Source organism: Tachypleus tridentatus, chromosome 6 (genome assembly GCF_004210375.1).
Source record: "Tachypleus tridentatus isolate NWPU-2018 chromosome 6, ASM421037v1, whole genome shotgun sequence".
Taxonomy (NCBI): domain Eukaryota; kingdom Metazoa; phylum Arthropoda; class Merostomata; order Xiphosura; family Limulidae; genus Tachypleus; species Tachypleus tridentatus.
In genome coordinates this window covers 62,489,452-62,512,298 of record NC_134830.1, presented here as the reverse complement: position 1 = coordinate 62,512,298, position 22,847 = coordinate 62,489,452, and the positions used below count along the sequence as shown (strand labels likewise).

The following is a 22,847-nucleotide window of genomic DNA, read 5'->3' as shown; positions in this document are numbered from 1 at the left end:
ACGATCGTGCTTGCCATTTTGGCCGTGGAAGCGTTATATTGTAGCGGTTAATCCTACTATTCTTTGGTAAGAGTAGTCCAAAGGTTGTGTGTACGTTGCGTTGGCTAGCTGCTTTCCACCTAGTTTATCATTGCTAAATTGGGAACGACTAGCGCAGATAGTCCTTATGTAGCTTTGTTTCCTTCGTGTTATACGGCATTCTTTTTCATCATGTACATTTACTATCCCCAATTTCCAGATGGGCATTCCCAACGTTTTATCTTATTCCATTTTTACGGGGAGGGGTGGACATACATTGTGAGCGCCATGTTTTTGTCCTAAACCATTCGTTTTCAGAAACCCGCATCGTGAACATTCTTGAATTTGTAACCGACAAATCAACTAACAATCAACCACTTTCGGTAAAGAAAGTGGCATAGCTCAACATGTTGTTTCATGGTAAAATAAAAAGGCACAAGAAGTCTAGAAAACATGTCAAGTATTTTAGCATGTTCGCTATCATAGTGTAATATTTCTGAAACAGAAAATGCCAAGTTGAACAAATGCTACGACATTACTCACTTCTAACATAGAATGCTAGTTTATGCAATTCACATTTCTAACTTTTAACTTCGTCAAGATAACTATTACAACTATTATTAACACAGTTTGTTTCTTTTGAATTTCACGCAAATCTACACAAGAGCTACTTGCGCTCGCCTTCCCTAATTTAGCAGTGATAGACTGAAGGGAAGGCAGATAGCCAACACCACCCATCGCCAACTCTTAAACTACACTGCTACAAACAAAAAATATTATTAATACATGAAGAATAGAAAGAGAAGGAAATGAATTCATCAAGTTGTTAATATATGTAGCTAATAAAAGTTTTGGATGTTGGATAGAGTACACATTATTTTTCAGCTTTGATATATAATAAACTCGTTTTGTATCATTTAATAAAAAAATAAAACTTCTATTATTACATTTGGTTATATGGCCGTTTTATTAACAATTTAATCAATTTCAGATTTTTAACTTATTTAACCCCTTAAAATTTTCTGCCTCCTCCTGAATGGAAAAACTGGCTTCGCCACTGAATTTTTATGTATAAATTTGGAAATAAAACGCAACTTGCAGTTGAAAAAAGTATGATTTTTTTTGAAACATTGGTATCATCCGAACAGCTATCGTTGGTAGGAGATATCTACGTGGTGACGACTATTAAAAGTAATTATATGAATGAATGTTCAAATATTGTACGTTTGACAATCTACCAGTTTGTAAAACAGCAAGTCCCAAAGAATGTTCTTTGTCCGAAACACTTACACGTTCCTTCTCTCTTTCAGATATGAAATTTCTGTATAGTTCTTTTTTTCCCAACTTACTCTTGAATGAAATTCCACTTCCCGAAAGTCCTCCGGTTATTAAATTTCCTTTTTTGTACAAACTTCTCAAGTTTATCCCACGTGTTTTGGAATATCAACATCAGTACACACTAAACGCTCAATTATAGGATGATAAATCACGACGAAACGTATATGTAACACACGCAATGAGTAACAAAGATAATAAATAATTTACTTCTGCCATATTTACACAATTTAAGTAAATTAGTGTTTTAATTTCTAACAAAATTTCACAGATTGTACAATATTTACCCTGTTAGAACATGTTGAATCGTGGTTTTATTTCTCAGGAATATACATCATCTCTCAGGCTAAGAATGCTGTATTACATACAAACGTCTCGCATATTTTTTAGCAACAACATTGACCCACAAAGTGGTATCTTTTAAAATCTCCCCTACACTGAGCAGCTATTCCCCATTAATCCAGTAGTTTCGTTCCTTCTTAAGAAAGGTCACATTCCAATGGAGTTTTATTTCTAATGTCCTAATTGTAAACATCGAAATAGTTATCAGATACAGTTAAGATAAAAGCTTGGTAGCGCATGTAATATAACCTTCAGTGTATATTATAATTTCTAGCATATTAAATATTTAATGTGTTTGTAATAACAATTCCAAGGAGTCTGCATAACTTGTGTAAACTCTGGGATATTTTGAACACAACATGACAGATGAAGTTAGAACTTTAATACGTGATAAATATTTACAGCAATATACCAAATAGCAATGTTTGAAAACATTCAGAACTGCTAGAACTTTATCACATAATTTGTGCTTCAACGTTTTATTTGATTAATAATACACTTTACAAATGTATTTTCTCAATCAACCACTTTACAGATGAATTTTAACGTAAATACATTTTATTCATAGTAAATAAAACTTAACTACTTCTTTAGAACTCAGCCATACAAATGACTCATAGATGTCTAAATCCAAGTGAATATCAAGTGACATTTTTAATTGTAAAATATTGCTATAACCTAACCAAACAAACTAAAAGTTTCACATACTGGTGTCTCTAGTGTATATTTTCACTCTCAAGCTAAGTACACTTTATTTAATACTGTAAATGCAATAACTATACTGAGATAGCAAATTCTCGGTGTGATAAAACAAAGCAGTTTCATTCATAGAAATAATATAAAACAAAAATTGCGTGCTTGCAGCTCCGTTTAAAAGTGAAATACTGAATATATGAAACCGTGTAGAAAAGTTACAAATGTGTTGTAACCAGTGTATATAATTAAGTAAATCTATAATATCCAGCGTTTTAAAAGACGATGTGATGAGCAAAACTACGAACCAATTAATAGATTACGCAAAAACATTATTTTGATCAAGGGTGTTTTTGAAATACTCAGTCTATTATAAGATGTGCACATACAAGAGATTTTTAAATTATACTCATCACAATTTTAACCACACACGAAATTGGCACATTTAATAGATATTATTAATTTTTTTACATTAAATATTATGACCCTCTCACAGCGATGTATCTTCTGTGAAAGTTACCTTAACAAGATTGTGGATACGTCACGTGATATCCACTCCAATGATAGTAATAAATAACACTAAGAAATACTGATATTTAATATCTAAGAAACACTCAGTAGAAATTTAAAGACTTCTTGTCCAACTGGCAACGTACAATATTTTCTTTATGTGCCAATACATCGCAAACGATCAATAATTTTGGTTAAGTGTAAAACAGATCAATAATATATACAGAAATTAAATTCGTTCGTTCTTTCACGGATTTCTGTTTTTGCTAACTTTTCTTACAAATTTGAATATTACATTAATATGAACGTATTTTAATGCTCCTCTCTATACAAGCAACCACCCCTTTGTAGACAAAGTTATTTAATCAAGAAGATTCATTTATAGCAGTAAATTGAGGCAAGTATTCTACTGAAGTGCCATAACGCACTTCTTACGACACTTGTGTGTTGCTTCTCATAGAAACAAACCATTAGCCTATAGATTTCACTAGCTGAAAGGTCATCGTTCGCTGATTTTTGTGTACATAAAAGAGAGTCACTTTAATAAACATTCGGTAGCCAAAATTGTAGTATTACTAAGCCTTTAAATTTGTTTTAAACGTCTTTTAAAATAATGAGTTGTCCCTTGAACAAAAAACACGAACCTTAAGACAACTAAATTACAAATAATTCAAAACGTTAAGATAATTCAAAGATTGAATGTTCTTTTTGTCAAGTTAAAAACACAAAAATTATACAAGAAAATTGAAGTATATGAAATTAGAGATTTAACTGACAAAGCAAGAAACAATTATCAAATGCTACAGATCTAAAAATGTGGCAGTTTTAAGCAGATGGGGGCAATAAAATGAATGTCAATGGTTATCGCACAAACTGAATGAAACATGAAAATACACTGATATATTTTTTTTTATCTTCAACAACTGAAGCTTGGGGCATTTTTTTCAGAAGATGGTGTCCTTGCAAGGTTTGTAGGAGATACAGGAGAATAAAGCACACTGTTTAAGCTTTTGAGTAGGAGGTTATGTCCTATTTGGCAGTCTTTCTTAAGAGTTTTATTAACACTTAGAGCCACAGATGCCTGTAAAAGAAGATAATACGAACACGTTTCTGTAATACCGTATGAAAATATTTAACTTAAATATATATACATATATATTATAAACTCGTGTTAGGCTACATAAATAAATTTAATAAATAAACATGATAAATTTTTTAAAATTGTCGACAATGTGTTATAAGGGTCTAATGAATTTACGTCAAAAACCTTTCATGTAATCTACGTTAATTGTTCAATATTACACTTACATCGTAAAATCGTAGATTAAGATATGGAAAAAAATCAATTAAACACTGTTTCAAGAGTCGATGACGAATAAGTACTAAAGCAAAACCACATAATGTTATATTTATAGTTTATGCATAACCTAGAATTAACACCGTCTTGAGCATGGCAAAATAACAGTAAAATATTCAAGCTGGTAATTTAATAAAACTGATATGAATTACAGGTTATTTATTCATTTATTATGCAAGGTATTGACTGGCATCACAAACAAAGCGTTAAATTTAAAACAAAAAAATTTAAAGAGCATTTAATAGTCATCTACATCACTGAACTAAATATAATTATGTGTATTTAAAAAACAAACTAAAAGACGGCCAACCTGGTCACTCCAACCCTTCCCATACTTCCATTCTGTCACATAGTGTTCACAGTTGCTAGTTAGCAAGTTATACTCCACAACCTTACCCACGAAAGCTTTTGCCCTTGCTACCACCTGATTAGGGGCAAGGGGTACTAGGTTTCGCTCTTTAGCTGGAACCTCTTTGTTATTAACTCTAACGCGGCTAAATCCTGCAACATCTTCCAATTTTTCTAATTTAATTACACCAGTTTCTGTTGGAAGATCTTCATTGTTCATCCCACAGACGTGAATGACATTATTGTCTCCAGCATAAATTGCCCAATGGGAAAACAGCGTACGATCGATTTCAATAATGTCACCCAATTCAACTTTCAGGTTTACGGCTGGATAAAAAGCTGTCAAACCGAAATCGTCTGGGTTAAGACGAAGTTTACTTAAATTTTTAACCTTTTTCTGAGGCATTACTCCAGTCTTAGGTTTAGCCACTAACTTGTTTCCTTCATCTTGAATCATCTAAAATAAACTATATCGTATTCATCCATCCACGAGTTTCTTCCACTTCCATAAACTTACAATGTATGATCATAGAAGCTTTCGCCCCTTGTGTAACCGTGGAAAATTCCCCGATCGAAGCTGATTCATGGTTGGTGTAGCAGAATGTCACATGATTCAAACTAACGAATCGAAAACGTACATTGTAGCTAATGTGTACAGGTAGAATTATAACAATTTGTATGCGTGTTATGCTTTCATTTTTTGTCTGTTTATTTAGTCAAATGAAAAGAAAACAAACCACAAAGAAAGACATTTTGGGCTCTAAGGAAATGGCCTGCTCATAATAACACCAAATTAATTTCATTTTCATCTGCTGATAACTTTCACTAACAAAACGATTTCTGCCTGTAACCTGATCTTGCATTTGGTTCATCTAATTTTAGACGAAGTACACTTTCTTTAGACCTCTTGATTACAGGAAATATAAAATTATTAACAACTTTCGTGCCCAACTTGAGGCTCTTATTATTACGTTGTAATATTTGCATACTTACACAGAATCTCAAGAACCGACTTCGTCAAGGTTTAACTAACAATATAAACTTGTTTCATTTTTGTTCAGGTCACTACCACTGGGCAACAATATTGTAATTACATAAAATAAGCAAAAACGAACTGTTCTAAATTTGATTAAAGTTTTCGTTGTTTTAAAAGAAAAAACTGATTTTTATCGTGAAAACAAACTATTTTATTAATACATTTTTATGGATGCTGAGAACTCGATAAATGCGGATTTTGCAAGGAAGACTTCAAAATCTAGATACTTGACTTCAACTGAATTTAAATATTTATCATGTGTTTTACTTTTTCAATAATAATAACATAATAACAAAGAATTATATGGGAGGGACCACCGAGTGGGAAAAATTTGATGAGTTCATTGTAACATAATGAAATGTATGGCCGGTTTGATTGCTTGAGAGCAATGCAGTATTGGACTATCTCTTCTGTCTAGTTCGAGGAATCGAACCTCGGAGTTTAGCATTTTAAGTCCATAACTTACCGCTGTTCTGCTGAGGTTCTGAAATGTATGCACACAGCTTACAACAGTATTTATCCAATCTGGCAGATTTTGAGGGCCTAATCATGGCGCCCTACTTGAAAAGACAGATTTATAAGTGTCACTGATTCTACATAGATGTTACTGAATACTACATAGCAATTTAATTTGCCTAACCTATAAGTACAACAGTTTTTAATCATCTGCTTTTGGTCAACCAAAAATAGCCGTTGTGAAAGTTTACTCTAAAATTTCCTATTTAATAAGCTAGGAATGTTGCATCACGTTTTTGAGTAAATAGTTTATTATTCACTACAACTGTAGTGTCAGTTATTTTGCTATAGTTCTAATATTATATATTTTTTTAAATTTACCTATGTCGCACGGTACGCAAAGAAAAAATATAACCCCCTTCCCTCGGTAGGGTCGCGGGTTCGAATCCCCATTGCACCAAAAATGCTCGCCCTTTCAGCCGTAGGGGCGTTATAATGTTACGATCAATCCCACTATTCGTTGTCGGTGGGTGGTGATGACTAGCTGCCTTTCCTCTAGTCTTACACTGCTAAATTATGGATGGCAAGCGTGGATAGCTCTCGAGTAACTTTACATGAAATTCAAAACAAACAAATAATCGATCATTCCCAGTTTGCCCTTTAAGAAGAAAGGTCCACCTTCAGAATGAGTTCAGGTTATAAGGTTTTCATTCAAAGTCCACCTTCAGAAAGAGTTCAGATTATAAGGTTTTCAGTCAAGATCCACCTTTAGAAAGAGTTCAGGTTATAAGGGTTTCATTCAAGGTCCACCTTCAGAAAGAGTTCAGGTTATAAGGGTCTCATTCAAGGTCCACCTTTAGAAAGAGTTCAGGTTATAATGTTTTCATTCAAGGTCCACCTTTAGAAAGAGTTCAGGTTATAATGTTTTCATTCAAGGTCCACCTTTAGAAAGAGTTCAGGTTATAAGGGTTTCATTCAAGGTCCACCTTCAGAAAGAGTTCAGGTTATAAGGTTTTCATTCAAGGTCCACCTTTATAAAGAGTTCAGGTTATAAGGGTTTTATTCAAGATTTAGAAAGAGTCCAGGTTATAAGATTTTCATTCATCTCTATCCTTGCTTCTATTCGCTGCTATGGCCATACAGTTGGTATCCAGACAATTGTGTAGCATAGCGCCTAAACAACATCAGTGATAACTTGTGTATAAAACTGGCTAAAAGATGATATCAGACACTCTTATAATTTAGACATAGTTATCCCTAATTTTTAATATCGTATCAGAGGAAAGCAGCACGTATCTATGCTTAACCAAGTAGCGGGATTGGCTGCCACTCTTATAAGTCTCAAACAACTGAAAATGAAGATATTTTTTTAACAATACAACTCTTCAAACATCAACTTCTTAGATTCCCAGTCCCCATTTCGGGCCCAGCATGGTTCTTGCGCTCGACTCATAATCTGAATTTAATGGGAACTAAATATTAAAGAATCAGTTGAAATTAAGAAAAGAAAAGAAAATTGTAAACTTTGATTTGAAAGTTTGGTCCAGATGTTGGAGAAATCAATTGCTAGAAATCGGTTGAATAACGTTTTTCGAGATGGTGTAATTGTGTTGGAAGTCGATGCAGCGCTAAAGGTATTGCAGGTTTGTGTGAACGGAATGATATTAATTTTATAAGTCAGTACATTTTTAACTCTTCTATTTATTTTTTATGCTAGCTTCTTAGAGCGCCCTCTGAACATCTAGACTTTTTTTTTTCTGAGGCTGTGCCATGTTTTAACAATATCACTTTTTATATTCATCAGTGGTTTGTGCGCTGTCTTCAACCAAGCGAGTTGAATAAGTCCTTTGTGTTGTCTGTTTATTTTGAATAAACTATATTCTAAGGCTTCCTCACATAAACACGTATATTCAAGTTTGAGACTCAAAACGACGTGTAGATGTAACATTTACCTGTGTACAAGTATCAAAACATGTTTACGACCTTGAAGCATCCGATGAACGAGAATTTCATAACTACGTGTAAAAATTATATGGGGATTTACAAGTATATTCTAGGAATGTACCAGAATAAATATTAAATCTTTACTGCACAAGCTCAATTGAGAAACCTTTTCTGATATAGTAAAATATCTTCTTTTTTAAATACCTCCTACGTTGGTTTGATTTAGTTTGTGCTTCGATGTACTTTTATTACTCAACTGCTATGTATATTATATAAAAACATAATAAGTGTGAACAGGTTAACAAAATTATTGGCTATTATATACCACGATACATGTTACAGGGCCAGATTAGAATTTGATTGGGACTCGAGACAAATTTTATAGAAAGAATATCAGAAATGAGCTTCGTAAATAAGCCAATCACAATTCAGTACTATTTACTAGCTACCGTTCGAGCAATATACAAACACAAGCAACGATTAAATATTATATAAAAATAATAACTTTAATATTTGTAATAACTATGAAATAATGGTAGGCCTTTTGTTTCTCTTTGAATACATAGTTAACAAAGAACTTTATGAACAAATGTAGAAAAAGGTCACAGTCTCAAAATTCATGTTTATAATTCTTTAATTTCATAGAAATTATATTATTGAATTGTTCCCCTCGTTCACGGGATGATACCTGCCCCTTTACATATAAATGCACTAACTGTCAAATTAGCGGGTTGTTTTAGCAAACACTATGACCCTATAAACCTTAACGAAGAAATGCCTATATTAGATAATGTATTTGTAAATTCAATATGTATGTAATATACAAAATGAAATATGAGCCATCAAGTACCGTAATCTGGACTGATCTAAGTGTATTTAATTTAAGTAATGTTAAGTCAGACGAGTAGCCTTGTTCCTCACTTACTTTTATATATGATTGTACAACAGTTATATAAGTTATGCAGTTAATGTGAATCGAAGTTATTTGCTGTGTTTATAGATTCTTCTTTCACATTCTCATTCGATTGTTGTTGTTTTAGGCACAAAGCTACACAATGGGCACAATAACCACTACTGGTAACAAAAACGTTGAATCATAAAATACATTTTTTTCGCCAAGTTTATTGAAAAACAGTAACAATAAAGTTATCTAATTAAACTATGAACGCAATTTTGTAAATAGTCGTTACATACGCACTTGTTGATCAAAATAACTAAGCCGCTCTCAAATGGTCTTAAAAACAATAAAAGCACAATTAATGCAACACAAACGAAGACCATTTTTATCTCGTAATAACACCAGAAATTTGACGATAAAGTTTTACTTATAAGAAATATAATTATTAAGAATCAGTTCTGATCCATTTAAAACAACATCCTCGTCTGACATGGCCAGATGGTTGGAGAGCTCGAATCGTAATCTAAAGATCGCGAGTCCGAATCACTTTCATACCAAATATGTTCGCCCTTTCAGCCGTTAGGACGTTATACGTTCGGGCAATTCCACTATTCGTTGGTAAAAGAGTAGCCCAAAAGTTGGCGCTGGGTAATGATAACTATCTGCCTTTCCTCTAGTTTTACACTGCTAAATTAGGGAGGGCTAGCGCAGATAGATCTCGTGTAGTTTTGTGCTAAATTAAAAAAAAACAAACAATCGCTCAGTAAGACAAAGATTAAAAGAGCCTAACCTCACAAATCGTTTAAGAAATAATTAACATGTAATTTTAAGTCATCAGTGAGTCAGTAGAAATTTAGCACACGGTCCATCGCAAAGTTCGTGTTATATTGGAAAAAACAAATGAAAAACTACAGGTCATAAAATTATAAAGTCACATTCAGCAGTTTTTGCAGCATTACATTTAATGTTAATATGCAGGTGAGGTTTAAAAGGTGACTGGTTAGCACTTGACAACCCTCTTCTCTGTTTGATAATTGTTTCATAGAAAAGTGTTCTGAGAGAACTACTTTTTGATTTTTGTACAACCTCCTTAATATCATTCACCAAAATATAAAAAGTTGAGCAGTTTCATCTATGAGAATAATTACAATACATCTTGATGGAATACTTTCTAAAGATGCAGAGATGCCTTCCAGTGGCACAGCGATATGTCTTCGGAGTTGAATCGCCTTATATTCGAACACAGAACAGAAACCTTAAGAGTTACTTAAGTGCAGTTACTATACATACGAAAATTTTAAAAGTTGACCTTCAGTTATCAATAAATGTTTGTTATTATATATGTAGCCTCCCAATGGCACAGCGGCAGGTCTGTGGACTTACAACTCGAGAAATCAAATTTCGATACTCATGGTAAGCATAGCACAAATAGCACGATGTGTTTCCTTCAAACAAACAAACTAACTAAATGGTCTAAGTGATCAAGTGCTTCCTGAATTAATGTATTATTTCATCAACTAGTTCCACCAGTTTTGTTAGTACCTTTGTGTTTGTAATTAAGCATAAAGCTAAATAATATGCTTTATGTGCTCTACTCACCACGGGTATCGAAACGTGGTTTTTAATGTTGTAAGGCCGCAAGTGTAATTGGAAAGGGGGTTTGTTAATATGTAAACCCCAATTTACAAAACATCATCAGTGCATAATTCAAATCATTTCCAGAATAATCAAGTATATACAGATATACTTAGAATTTAATAAAAACTACTAATAAAACACTAATAATATTTAGACCATGTAAAAAGGTTTACTTGAACAATATTTTTACTACTTAGAAACTACTAACTGAAAAAACGACATAAAGACGGTTAGAAAGTTACCGATTATGAAATAAAACAGGTTAAGCTGTCTGAAGTATCTCACAATCACTCGCTTCAATAAATGATAAAGTATTGTCACCAAACCAGAGTCGGCCCGACATGGCCAGGTGTTTAAGGCGTACGACTCGTAATCATCTGAGGGTCGCGTATTCGAATCTCCGTCGCACCAAACGCGCTCGCCCTTTCAGCCGTGGAGGCGTTATAATGTGATAGCAAATCCCACTTTTTGGTGGTAAAAGGGTAGCTCAAGAGTTGGCGGTGGGTGGGGATGACCAACTGCCTTCCTTCTAGTCTTACACTGCTAAAGTAGGGATGGCTAGTGCAGACAGCCCTCATGCAGCTTTGCACGAAATTCTAAAACAAACAAACAAACCAAAGCAGAGTTAAAAACGTAAGAACAAACGATTAAATTGGTTATACATCTAGAATAATAGGTGATTAGAAACTTAATTTTCTGGTTGAATTTTTATTCTCCGCTGGGACTCAGCAGATAGCCCAATATGGCTTTACTATAAGAAAACACACGCACGCTCTTTGGATTATAAAGAAAACCTGACTTAGTTGAAATTTTAGATTCATTAAGGTTATTCTGTATAGCCTAACTTCTTCGTTCTCGAAATTCCCGTAATATCTGTTTTCCCGAAGTGATTCAGTGGACAAAATATAGTTTGCCTTTTTTGTAAATTTAACATGAAACAGGGCAATATTTACTATACACAGTGTTCTAAGTTCATCACTTTATTCAATGCTCGTTTTAATAAGTTTTGTCACTTTAACCAGCGTTCGTTTTAGTACGTTCTCGAGTTGGTCAGCGTTATTTACAAAGTTATAATTCAGAGTTCCATTTTCTAAGTTGAATGGAGTGTAAAAAACTTTCATGTAGTTTTGTGTTAAAAATAGACAAAGAAACTTTCTTTCGTCCCCCCCCAAAAACAAAAAAAAAAAAACATTTAATTTTATGTTAATCAGGGAAATTCATACTAAATATGTTCAAAGAAAAATCAACGAATCTTTAAACGTGTGACAAAACTCAAGTTCTAGTTGGATTTAACTTGATTGTTGTTAAGTACCATCACTGCTCTGTCACTACGGACATCAAAACACGAATTGTAGCGTCGTTAGATAGCAGACTTACTGTCGAACGAAAAGTATTTATGTTTTTAATATGATGTTGTTATATCTATTCTATCATTCTTATTCGTTTTAAAAATCTGTACATTGCTTGTACTAGATACGTTTTCCGTAAGACAACAAATGTCACAAGAACTAATTTAAAGCTCTCGGAAAAACTAAAGCCTACTTAGCATATCGTTACGTGATACACAACAAATCAAAATACTTGTTATTAGTTAAATGGTTTTGTTATGAGCACCATGAAAAAATATTGTTGGAAGTGCCATCGACGGAATGTTCAATGGTCCAAGTAAGCCTTAGTATTTTTGTTGAAGTTTTCTCCTTCCACTCTGTGGATTCAGCAGATAGCCCGATGTAGCTTTTCTACAACAAAACACACACACACAGTTTTCTCCCTGCTGCAAAATACACGTTTATTATTTCACAGCCTGACACGTTAAAAACGACAATTTTTACAGTGTTTGTTCTTTTTTCTGTTGAAAAATGTGCACGTTTAATTATAAGAAAGAAAATAGGCGTTTAAAATAAAAGCAAAATAAGTTATTCTGCGTCCAGTTAATACCGATATTTCAGAGGAAGTTTATGGGCGTCTAACGCTAAAAATAGGGTTCTGATACTCGTGGTGGGCACAGAATAGAAAGTCTGTTATGAATTTTTGTACTTAAAACAAATAAAGCAAAAAAAATTGCTAGGTAACAGGTATATATGCTATATTCTATGATTGAGCGCAAAGGTAAATGGGCTATCTGCGAAAATCGAAGCCTACAGCCTCGCTTGCACCTGAACCACAAGAGGACATGTTACGAATCTTTCAGCGTTACACTATGAATTTATTTTAATATTATCATTCTCAGTAATTATATTTTACATGTATAGCCGGTAAGGTTCAATGTTTGATGTTTTGTGTACGTCATAAACCTATTAATTAGGTTCTCCTAACTGACATGACTGTAAATTTCGAATAACTTTAAGGTTAGTTGTTAAGCGAGTGGAAACAGGTTTAGACGTGTTTGTATCAGAGTAACAAATTCCAAATACACGAGAATCAATTAGAGATTAAAGAAAGTAATGATTTTGTAATAGTCGTTTTAGATAACTTCTGTGAAGTTCAGAAAGTTTTTGTAAAAGGTTCCTCTGACATTTACTGTACTATAAAAAATATTCGTTGTGTAATAATAACAATTGTTAAGCCTAAACTACCTTTTGGTAATAACACGTAGTTGTCAAGCCGAGCTTACTATGTCAAATGAAATTTATATAAGCGCGCAGTAGCTGAGCAACGTTATTCAACAGTTGAAGTTGTGAGAATCTCTTCCCTCCTTGTCGTTTTTATCTCTTAAGAATAGCAATGGCTAAACCTATATAAATAATACGCTTGCATTTGTCTGTCCAGACATTTTTTTTTCTGAAATATCTCGAATAAATACTACAAATCTCATATCGTTTGAAAATCCTATGTCAAAGGAGGCCAGGTTGTATTATGACTTTTCCATTCAGAATCATCTTACCTACACTTTGCTTAGTAAAATTTTTATTGCAACTTCAGAGATGCCAACCATTACGATTTGTGCGTCATCATTACGATTTTGATGTATAGATTACGACTATACGCTCATACAGACAAATATTACGACTTGTTACAACTCCCAAATTATTATATATTATATAGGCCTATACAATAAAGTGATAAATTGTTCCCCCAGGGCTTGAAAGGGGTGAAAAGAAAATTTCTAGTGAGATACAAATAATCTCGATAATAAATAAAATACATAGTCAAATAGCTACTTGCGATAATCATGTTTGTGCTTGAAATAATAAAAAAAATATTTGTTTTTCCGACGTCTACCAATAGTTCGAGTGCGGTGCTTTTCCACAGTTCGTGGGGGGGATCCATAGTTACGTCATCAATGCTTGTTAGCCAATCAGCACTCGAGTAGATGGGTATTTCTCGTTTTCTAAGCGGCATAGAAACACCAATGCGATCGTTCACAAGTTGGAAAAAAAAAAGACCCGTTCACCAGATTGTCTTGTTTCTGGCAAATCTAAAACGACTAAAACTGTGAATCAAAAAATTTAGGAAAGAGTATAGTGCAAAATATCCGGTCATTGCATCAAAAGTCAATGACAGTGATGCGTTTTGTACAGTTTCTCACATCAATTTTTCTGTGGTGCATGGCGGGATATACGATTGTTCCAAACAAACAAGACCAACATCTCACCAATAAAAGGCTGAGGTGAAGACAAAAGCGATGCAGATAACGACATTTATGAGTAAGAATTCAGAATATGAAACCATAAATGCAGAAGTGATGTTCACGCAATTCGTCATTGCTCATAATTTACCCCTAGCTGTAGCCGATCATGCAGGACATCTATTCAGAAAAATGTTCCCAGACTCTGATATAGCGAAAAAATATGGCTGTGCTATTTCCAAAACTACAGCCATTGTACAAATGTTGGATTGTGAAGATGACAAAATGATTTCAAGCATACTTACTAACAGTGTTTACAGTTCAGCCACAGATGGATCCACAGACAGGGATGACTCAAAACTGTATTCAGTGGTTGTACGATATCTTGACCCTTTGCTTGGAAAAATTGTTTGTTTGTTTTTTACAATGGTGGAATGAAAAGAAGCTACAACGGGAGAGAATATTTCAAGCTTTTGGACCACGAACTGACAAAGAGGAAAATTCCATGGGAAAACTGTTTTAGTTTTTCTTCAGACAATGCCTCAGTTATGTCTGGTATAGGTAAAGGTGTGATGGGACACATCTCAAGACGACAGCCTAGTATTTACTTCATGGGCTGTGCCCGTCACCTCATGAATATTGCTGCCCAGAAAGCTTCTGATATATTGATAGATGTCTACTATTTTCTGCACAAAAGTGCTAGCAGAAAAAAACATTTCAGAGAGTTTCAAGGATTGTATCACAAAGAAACAAGAACAATTCTACAATCTGTTAACACGAGATGGCTATCACTTGGGGTGTCCCTCAACAGAATATTGGACATGTGGAAGCCATTGAAGAAGTATTTTCAGTGTGAAAAGGAAAAACTAGAAGATTCAAAAGGATCTAAACGTGCAGCTCAGTCAGGCAGCAAGGCTTTAACAGTCAGGATATCCTCTCAGCCACACAGGGACACAAGACAACAGTCTCCAAAAGCAGACAAAGAAACATTTGATATAACTCAATATATGTTTAGACAGTCTGACCTTGAACTACAGAAGAGACAATCAATGCAAAAATAGAAGAAAACGAACGCTAGCAAGAAAGTAACCAAGAAAAGTTATGCGCAGAGCAAGTTAAATAAGTTAACAGTTTTCTTGGACAACAAAATGAACTTGTTATTTTGTCTTTTTCTTTAGTCTGCAATTTCTCTATTTGAGCAAGCCAATTTGATATTGCAAAGAGAAGAACCTTGTATGCACATTATGCATAGAACTCTGATTACACAAGTTAAAAATATACTTGTCAGATACATCAAGCCAGAATATCTTGAAGGCAACATCACTGAACTTGACTACAACAATGAATCCTTACACAAATCTGATAAGGCAGTTTCTATTGGAAATGCTGCCAAGGAATACATTGTTAAATAGGAAAAGGACCTGGACCTGATCAGCTTCTACACCAATGTCAAGAAATACTATATTGCAGCTACAAATTATATGATGAAACATTTCTCTCTAAATGATGAACTTCAGATTCACGTAGAGGTTGCTGATCCAAAATTGAAAGTCAGCAAAGATTTCTCTTCTCTGCGCTTTTCACAGACAGGTATCCTGTCCTTGTCAATGCACTTGAGCACGACACTATTGACAAGTTGGAAGGGCAATATTTGAACTATCACATTGATACTTTCTCAGAAACTGTCCTTCAGTTGAATGTTGACAAGTTTTGAGTTAGGCTATCTACAGTTAAGGATGGAAATGACAACCAGAAGTATGACATTCTATATAGGGTTATGCTTGGAATTCTTACAATCTTCCATTTTAATGCTGACAGTGAAAGGATATTTAGTTTAGTGACTAAACACAAAAGCAAGTTCAGACCAAACTTGAACACCTCAGTTTTGAACAGTGTTATAACACACAAGATATATATGCAGTCAAATGGACAATGTTGTTGTAACTCCCAACCATCCAGAGACATTCTCATGAAAGCAAAGGCTGCAACAGCTGCAAAACTATTACAATAAGTGTCATAAACATGATATAAACTAGTCCTTATACAAAGGCTTTTTCTGCTTTCTGTTTATGCAGGTTCAATGTTGTTTTACCAGTATGTTTGTTAATCTGAACTAAATAAAAGACATAATTTCAAAATAATTTTTAAGATTTATTTATTAAATACACAAAACAAGTCATAAATGAGCAATCTATAGTAGTAATAAATAATAATAGTTATAATAATAATATAATTGTAAACAGCTTAGAGACATTGATCAGACCTAGTAGCCGGAAATGATAAAGGGCTCTGTTTACAATCATTACGCTCAGTCATTTGAAATACTTGGCATCTCTGCAACTAGCATGTAATTTCTTAACAGAAAATTAAGATTACATAAATACAATTTTTATGCGTTATCTCGCTCGCGTTTCACCTTATAATAAGTATTTACTTATTAAGTGCTGCCACATATTGCTTTTATTATGAACTAAAATACAATTCATGTGTTAAATAAAAATATACGAAGTATTGGTTTTATTTTTTAATACACAAAGTAAACGTCAAACAATCTTGAATATTAATTTTATATTATAAAGTTAATATTTCTGATACTAAGGAAAAAAACAACTAAATATTTAATATTAACGTTCCTAAAGATAACAAATGTTATGAAATCTGATTTATTCACCAAATACTAAAACTATTATTTTTGAGTAGTTGTGCTTCATATGTCAATGAACTTTTACTTGTTAGTTCCACTCCTTAATCCAGTCGATCAGCGATAAGTCTGAAGACATACAACGCAAGAAAGTGGGTTTCAACACACGTCGTAGGCTTATTATCGTGGGTTGCCTATTATATAGTTTTGCGACCGCCGCTGGTACAAAGGTATGTCTCTGGATTTACAACGATAAAATCAGCGGTTCGATTCTTCTCGGTGGGCTCAGCAGATAGCTCAATGTGGCTTTGCCATAAAAAAAACACACACACATATAGTTTTGCGCTTAACAACACTTAAATTTCCTGAGTAACAAGCACGGAATTAATTGAATATACTAAAATTTAAGCTTAGGAAAAAAAACAGTCTCTTTGAATTATTTAAGTGAAATGGTTCCTTAAACTCTGTTGTTCTCGTATGCAACCTGAAACTTTTCCAAGTCCTATTGATAAAATACTTTCTTGGTTTTCTCGAATAAAGTCTCAGTAGGTGTCACTACTTGCTTTAGGCAGACTAGTTTATTGGTACCACAGTACAGATAATTTGAAAAACAAATAGTTCAAAGGCTTAAGTGTGTTCAGGCCCGGTATGGACAGGTGGGTTAAGGCGTTCAACTCGTAATCTGAAGGTCGCGGATTCGAATCCCGTCGCGCCACACATGCCTGCCCTATCAGTCATGGGGATGTTATAATGTACGGTCAATCCCACTATTCGTTGGTAAAAGAGTAGCCCAAGAGTTGGCGGTGGGTGGTGATGACTATCTGCCTTCCCTCTAGTCTTACACTGCTAAAATAGGGACGGCTAGCGCAGATAGCCTTCAAGTAGCTTTGGGCGAAATTAAAAAAACACAAAAGTGTTTTCAAACGCAGAACATACACTCACAGGATGGTATATATAAAACAATACGTAAAAAGAAAGATATGAATATCATAACCTAAATTTTGTTTAGGTTAACATCTTTCTAATACATTTGGATCCGTTTGTTTTTAATTTCGCGCAAAGCTAGACGAGAGCTATTTGCGCTAGTCGTCCCTAATTTAGCAATGTAAGACTAGAGGAAGGCAGCTAGTCATCACCACCCACCGTCAACTCTTGGGCTACTCTTTTACCAACGAATAGCGGGATTAACTGTCACATAATAAGTCCCCACGCCTGAAAGGATGAGCATGTTTGATGTGACGGTGATTCGAACCCACGATTCTCAGATTACATGTCGAGTGTCTTAACCACTTGGCCATGCCCAGTCCCAATTTGATCTGCAATTATGCCGAGTATAACTCATTCAGTAACTAATAGAAAAAAAATGTAAAACACAACCTACTTACCTGGTGTATAACGGTACGTTGAAAAAAGAAATAAACTAACAGAAATTATTGTTTGTTATGTTGTTTTATTAACCACCCACTGCTCAGTGAAGGAAGTAATTAAAATTATTTATCACATAAAATGTGTTTTTGTAATAAAATGGGAAATTAGCAAGCATAATAGAGAGGAGTCAAACTTCGTTTGTAAATATCTTCGATAAACATAACAGTAAGCTTGGTTTGTTCTAAGTTAAGCATAAAGCTACGCAATGGCTATCTACTCTGTGACCAATAAGAGTATCGAAACTCGGTTTCTAGTCCTGTAAGTCCGCAGACATACCGCTGTGCCACTGAAAGGGGAAACAAATATTAAGCAGCATAAAAATGTAAGCAAAATCCCCTTTTTACTTTCATTTCTTTTACCTTTTAAAATAATATATTAAGAAGTTAATATTTTACTATCTACCCTTTATCAAAATCCTGTAATTTTTGTTTAAATATTTGAAAAGTTTCATTGGCTTTACCAGTTCAGACGTTCTTTACTTCAGGTTTTTATCCGACACTCCTTTTTCGGCACTGTCCCTGAAGTGACAGTCTGAATAATCATGTTCAGGAGATTAGTTTTTGCTTCATGCGCTGCAACCCTTTTTATTTAATTTCTGTCTATTAAAGTATTTCTGTTTTAAAAGAATAATGATATGTTTACCCAAAATATTACAGCTTCTAGGACCGTAACTCTTATTTCTCCTATAATTGTTACAGTGGTCAATCACGTGTTTTTCTAGGAAAACGTGTTGGCATTTTCTATTTCACACTACGAAAACTGGCTTTTTCAAGAGAAGTAACAGACCTCAAAAGAGGAGCCTACCAAATTAAAAACAGAAAGTCAATACCTTTGGCATTTTTATTATTTACAAGTGTTTAGCGTCTTCAAGTATTTAAAAGTACATGAATTTAAAAAAAAACATGAAATTGAAAACGTTCACGATTATGAAGAAGCACTGTCTTTAATTAGGGATAATTCACGGCAAATAATTCTTAATTGTGAAACATGCATATTCACTACGCATGGAAAATAACAAATTGACAAGAAAAAACACACCTAATAAAGGGTCATAGAAGAATCCCTGTACAGTGACAAGAAGTAAAACATTAATTTCTTTTAGCATTCAGAAAAGATTCTAAAGACATCCTTATAGGCGTAGGCTTTAATTTCAACATCGAATTATTTTCTGATTTGTTAAAAATATTAGTTATTTAAAGACATATATACTATGCTTTCATCACAGTTTCATGGTTTTGCAGAATTGGAAATACAAACTGTCAGGTTGACGTTTATGGAGAATGTTAATCCTGACCAAATTTATTGGAATAAACACTTACTGTACACCATCATCATGAATTATACAACACAGTAACAATCGACTGATTGATCGCCAAATATTCCCATGTTCAGCCTAAAAACAAAGATTCTTATTGACATTACATATGGTCTACCCCTCGAGCAGATATGTATATTTTCCCCAAGAATATGTGTAGTAGTTGAGGTCTCTGTTATTTGGCATACACAATTTCGTGCTATGCAGTACAAATACTACTGTGATAAAGCAGTACAGGGTCAAATGACTGAGCATGGAGATTGAATACAGCTTTGGTATGAGTCTATGGCATGAAAGTAATTCAGTTCTGGATGGATTAGTTGTTATCTCTTTCTTTGACAAGTCAGTCCACTAAACTTTGAGCTATAGCACTCACACATCATGTAAAGATTTCATTAAGCTGAAGCCATGCATCTTTGATGAACCTCTCGATAATCAGCTTTATAAGGCAAATGATGTTTTGTATTATAAATTAATCTTCGAGGAGTAGTAAGATGTTTAAGTACTTATCTGGTTGTTTGAGAGAGGCCACATAAGGAAACGCCTGCGAAGAAGTCGTCCAAGATACCAAAAGAAACATCCTGATTGTTAAGGCTTGAAGTAAATGCCGGCCCAACAGTTACAACAGTAGGTTAGAAATTATTTTAACTTGCCCCCCAGTGGCATCATAGCTGTATGTATGCGAACTCACACTGTAATTAGAGTATGAAAGTTGATATTTACAGCAGATTTAGTAGGTGGTGGTTGGGTGTTATATTATTTAGCTCATATAACTGGTTGGGAATCTTCATACTAGTATAACTCATTTACTAGGCTATTAATTAATACATTAATGGGGGGCTGGAATGCTAATTTCAGGAGGTAAGTTTATTTAACTTACCTACTACCAAATGGTAGTATCATATTTTTTATGTATCTGTTCATTTGATTTATATTTATTTTTTTCATTTACTTTACTTCAATCACGTTCTCGCAACTGTCTGCATGCAGTGAGGGATAATATAGATGTGAGACGTTCTGGGCTTGAGCATTCACATATCGCTCTCCTAATTTCTATTATAGGCCCGGTATGGCCAAGTGTGTTAAGGCGTTCGACTCGTAATCCGAGGGTCATGGGTTCGAATCTCTGTCGCACCAAACATGCTCACCCTTTCAGCCGTGAAGGCGTTGTAATGTTTTCGTTGGTAAAAAAGTAGCCCAAGAGTTGGCAGTGAGTGGTGATGACTAGCTCCCTTCCCTCTAATCTTACACTGCTAAATTAGGGACGGCTTGCGTAAGTAACCCTTGAGTAGCTTTGCGCGAAATTCAAAAACAAAGAATTTTCTATTTTTTTATTTCTATTTCTGTTTCTTTATTTCATTTATTAATGTGAAACTGACGAACGGAGGTTAAGACTGATAAACAGTGTATCCCCACCGCAATGTAAGTCCTATTTCGTCACTCATCTTCAAAACCTTGGATACATTTCATATCCCACATTATAGCCTATACCCTGGGGATCTTTTCAATTGGTGCAGTTTTTTATTTTTGTTTCGGCTTGTTTTTGTTCATATATACATGTGTATTGCGATATACTTGTCATTATACACAGTAACAGCTTACAACAAACTGTCTCCGGCGTCTACATAACTTATTCTGATAACCTTTTCTTGATACTTTTCGAAACAACTACACCACTGCCTTACTCTTTTCATGTGCTGACATCTATGAAGAATCAAAATGAACGTGTTTCCTTTCTAACATCACAAAGTCAATTTTACCGATTGAGTTCAACTAAACAAATACTTTTCGGCTGAACGTTTAACGAGTCAGGATGAATATTTGTTCTGTTACTACAGTTGATTTTAATTCACAACTGGAAGCAATTCTTTCGACTGAATTATCTAAATTAAGAACCAGGCATTACACAGCCTATTCAGAGTTTACTCATTCCAAGCAGTTACCTGCCTGAAACACTTCAGAAAATGGTCTATATCCTTTATTGTACCCTTGAATGTCAGTGGAGCTACTTTCATCTCACTCATGGAGAAATGTGATTATATCAGAACCCATTCTTCGTAACTTTCTTGTTATGGCTTGACCAAAATGTCCTTTACATCATAAGCACAGCATTGTAGGTTCTCTCAGGGATTTCAATGTCGTGCTGTATGATTGAAAAATGACAAGGTGCAATTGGCAGTTCATCCAACAACTCTGCTTGACACGATATTTTTTCATTGATATATGTTTGTCTGCAACATACCTCCCAGCCTGGGGAGACTCACCAGTGCAACATGATATATTTTATTTCACCATTTTGTTTATGCTGTTGTACCTGCCAGTTAGGTAGTTCTTGTTGGCTTATGTCGTCCACCAGCATCACCTCCAGTCTGTGTTTGATGTTTTCGTGTGACCTAGACCAGATTTGAGGCCGGATTATTCTGTCTGAGAATCCTGTACAGACTGTCACAGCTTGTTAGTCATGCTACATCATCATGACAATCCACAGTTGACTATGTTTCCTTTGATTTGATATTATTATTAAGGGAAGACCAGGAACAGCAATTCTGAGAGCACCATACTTTGATGACGTACCTTCCTGAGTCATTGGCTATAATTACATTAAAGTCATAAAGTTTCTCAGCGCCAGTAAAAGTCACATCCAGAAAAGGATTTCCCCTCGATTGACAATTGTGTTATAGAACTGTCTCCGTTCAGTAACCAATCTTCTTTTTTGTCATGAGTCCATTTGGTTGTTGAAAATGTCATTTCTGTCTAAAGTAGCTTTTTTTATTCTTAAAGCATGAACATTTAAGCAAAGCGCAATATATGTTTAAGCAGAAACATTAAACTTAGCAATAAGATATCCTGTGGTTACAGTGCCAAATCTTCTCCTTCATAGTCATTCTGTGGTATACTCAAAACAAAGTGAATTAACCTAAGAGTGACTGTATAGGCCCAACAAAATAACAATATATTTAGTCGATATTTTTTACAAAATAATAGTGATTCGTTGAACAACTGAATGTTAGAAAGAAGGATATTGGACACAATGTAATACAGAAAATAAACAATCTTTATTAATTCATGAAGTGTGTGTACATACTGTGTTTAAACATGGGTGGTTACTTTTACTGAATCTTTCTCCAAGTTGCTGACATTTTATGAACATATAACAAACTGTTTAAATCCATCATTCTCTATTTTGTTGGAAACATTGTATTCACCCAGAGCAGTTAATGCTGCTTACATAACTGGTCATTCTCATTCAGGTAAATGAGAGACTTCAACCTCAAAATCCCACCTGAACTATTGAAGGACACTGTTGTTGACGTTCTTGT

At 34.2% G+C, this 22,847-nt stretch overlaps 1 protein-coding gene across 1 annotated transcript; it reads right to left on the bottom strand.

The window, feature by feature from the left end:
• Positions 1–2,055: 2,055 nt before the first annotated feature.
• LOC143252673 (phospholipase A and acyltransferase 3-like) lies at positions 2,056–5,167 on the bottom strand. The gene is made up of 2 exons (XM_076505167.1): positions 4,566–5,167; positions 2,056–3,979 (listed from the first exon to the last, which is right to left on the bottom strand). Exons 1-2 carry the CDS (start codon positions 5,058–5,060, stop codon positions 3,815–3,817), a joined length of 660 nt encoding a protein of 219 aa, XP_076361282.1. The 5' UTR covers positions 5,061–5,167; the 3' UTR covers positions 2,056–3,814.
• Positions 5,168–22,847: the final 17,680 nt, after the last annotated feature.

Excerpts from the sequence above, each read along its gene's own strand:
- LOC143252673 (XM_076505167.1), bottom strand. The coding sequence starts at position 5,060 with ATGATTCAAGATGAAGGAAACAAGTTAGTGGCTAAACCTAAGACTGGA. Across the intron at positions 3,980-4,565 it reads GGAAGGGTTGGAGTGACCAG|GCATCTGTGGCTCTAAGTGT; the intron begins GTTGGCCGTCTT and ends CTTCTTTTACAG.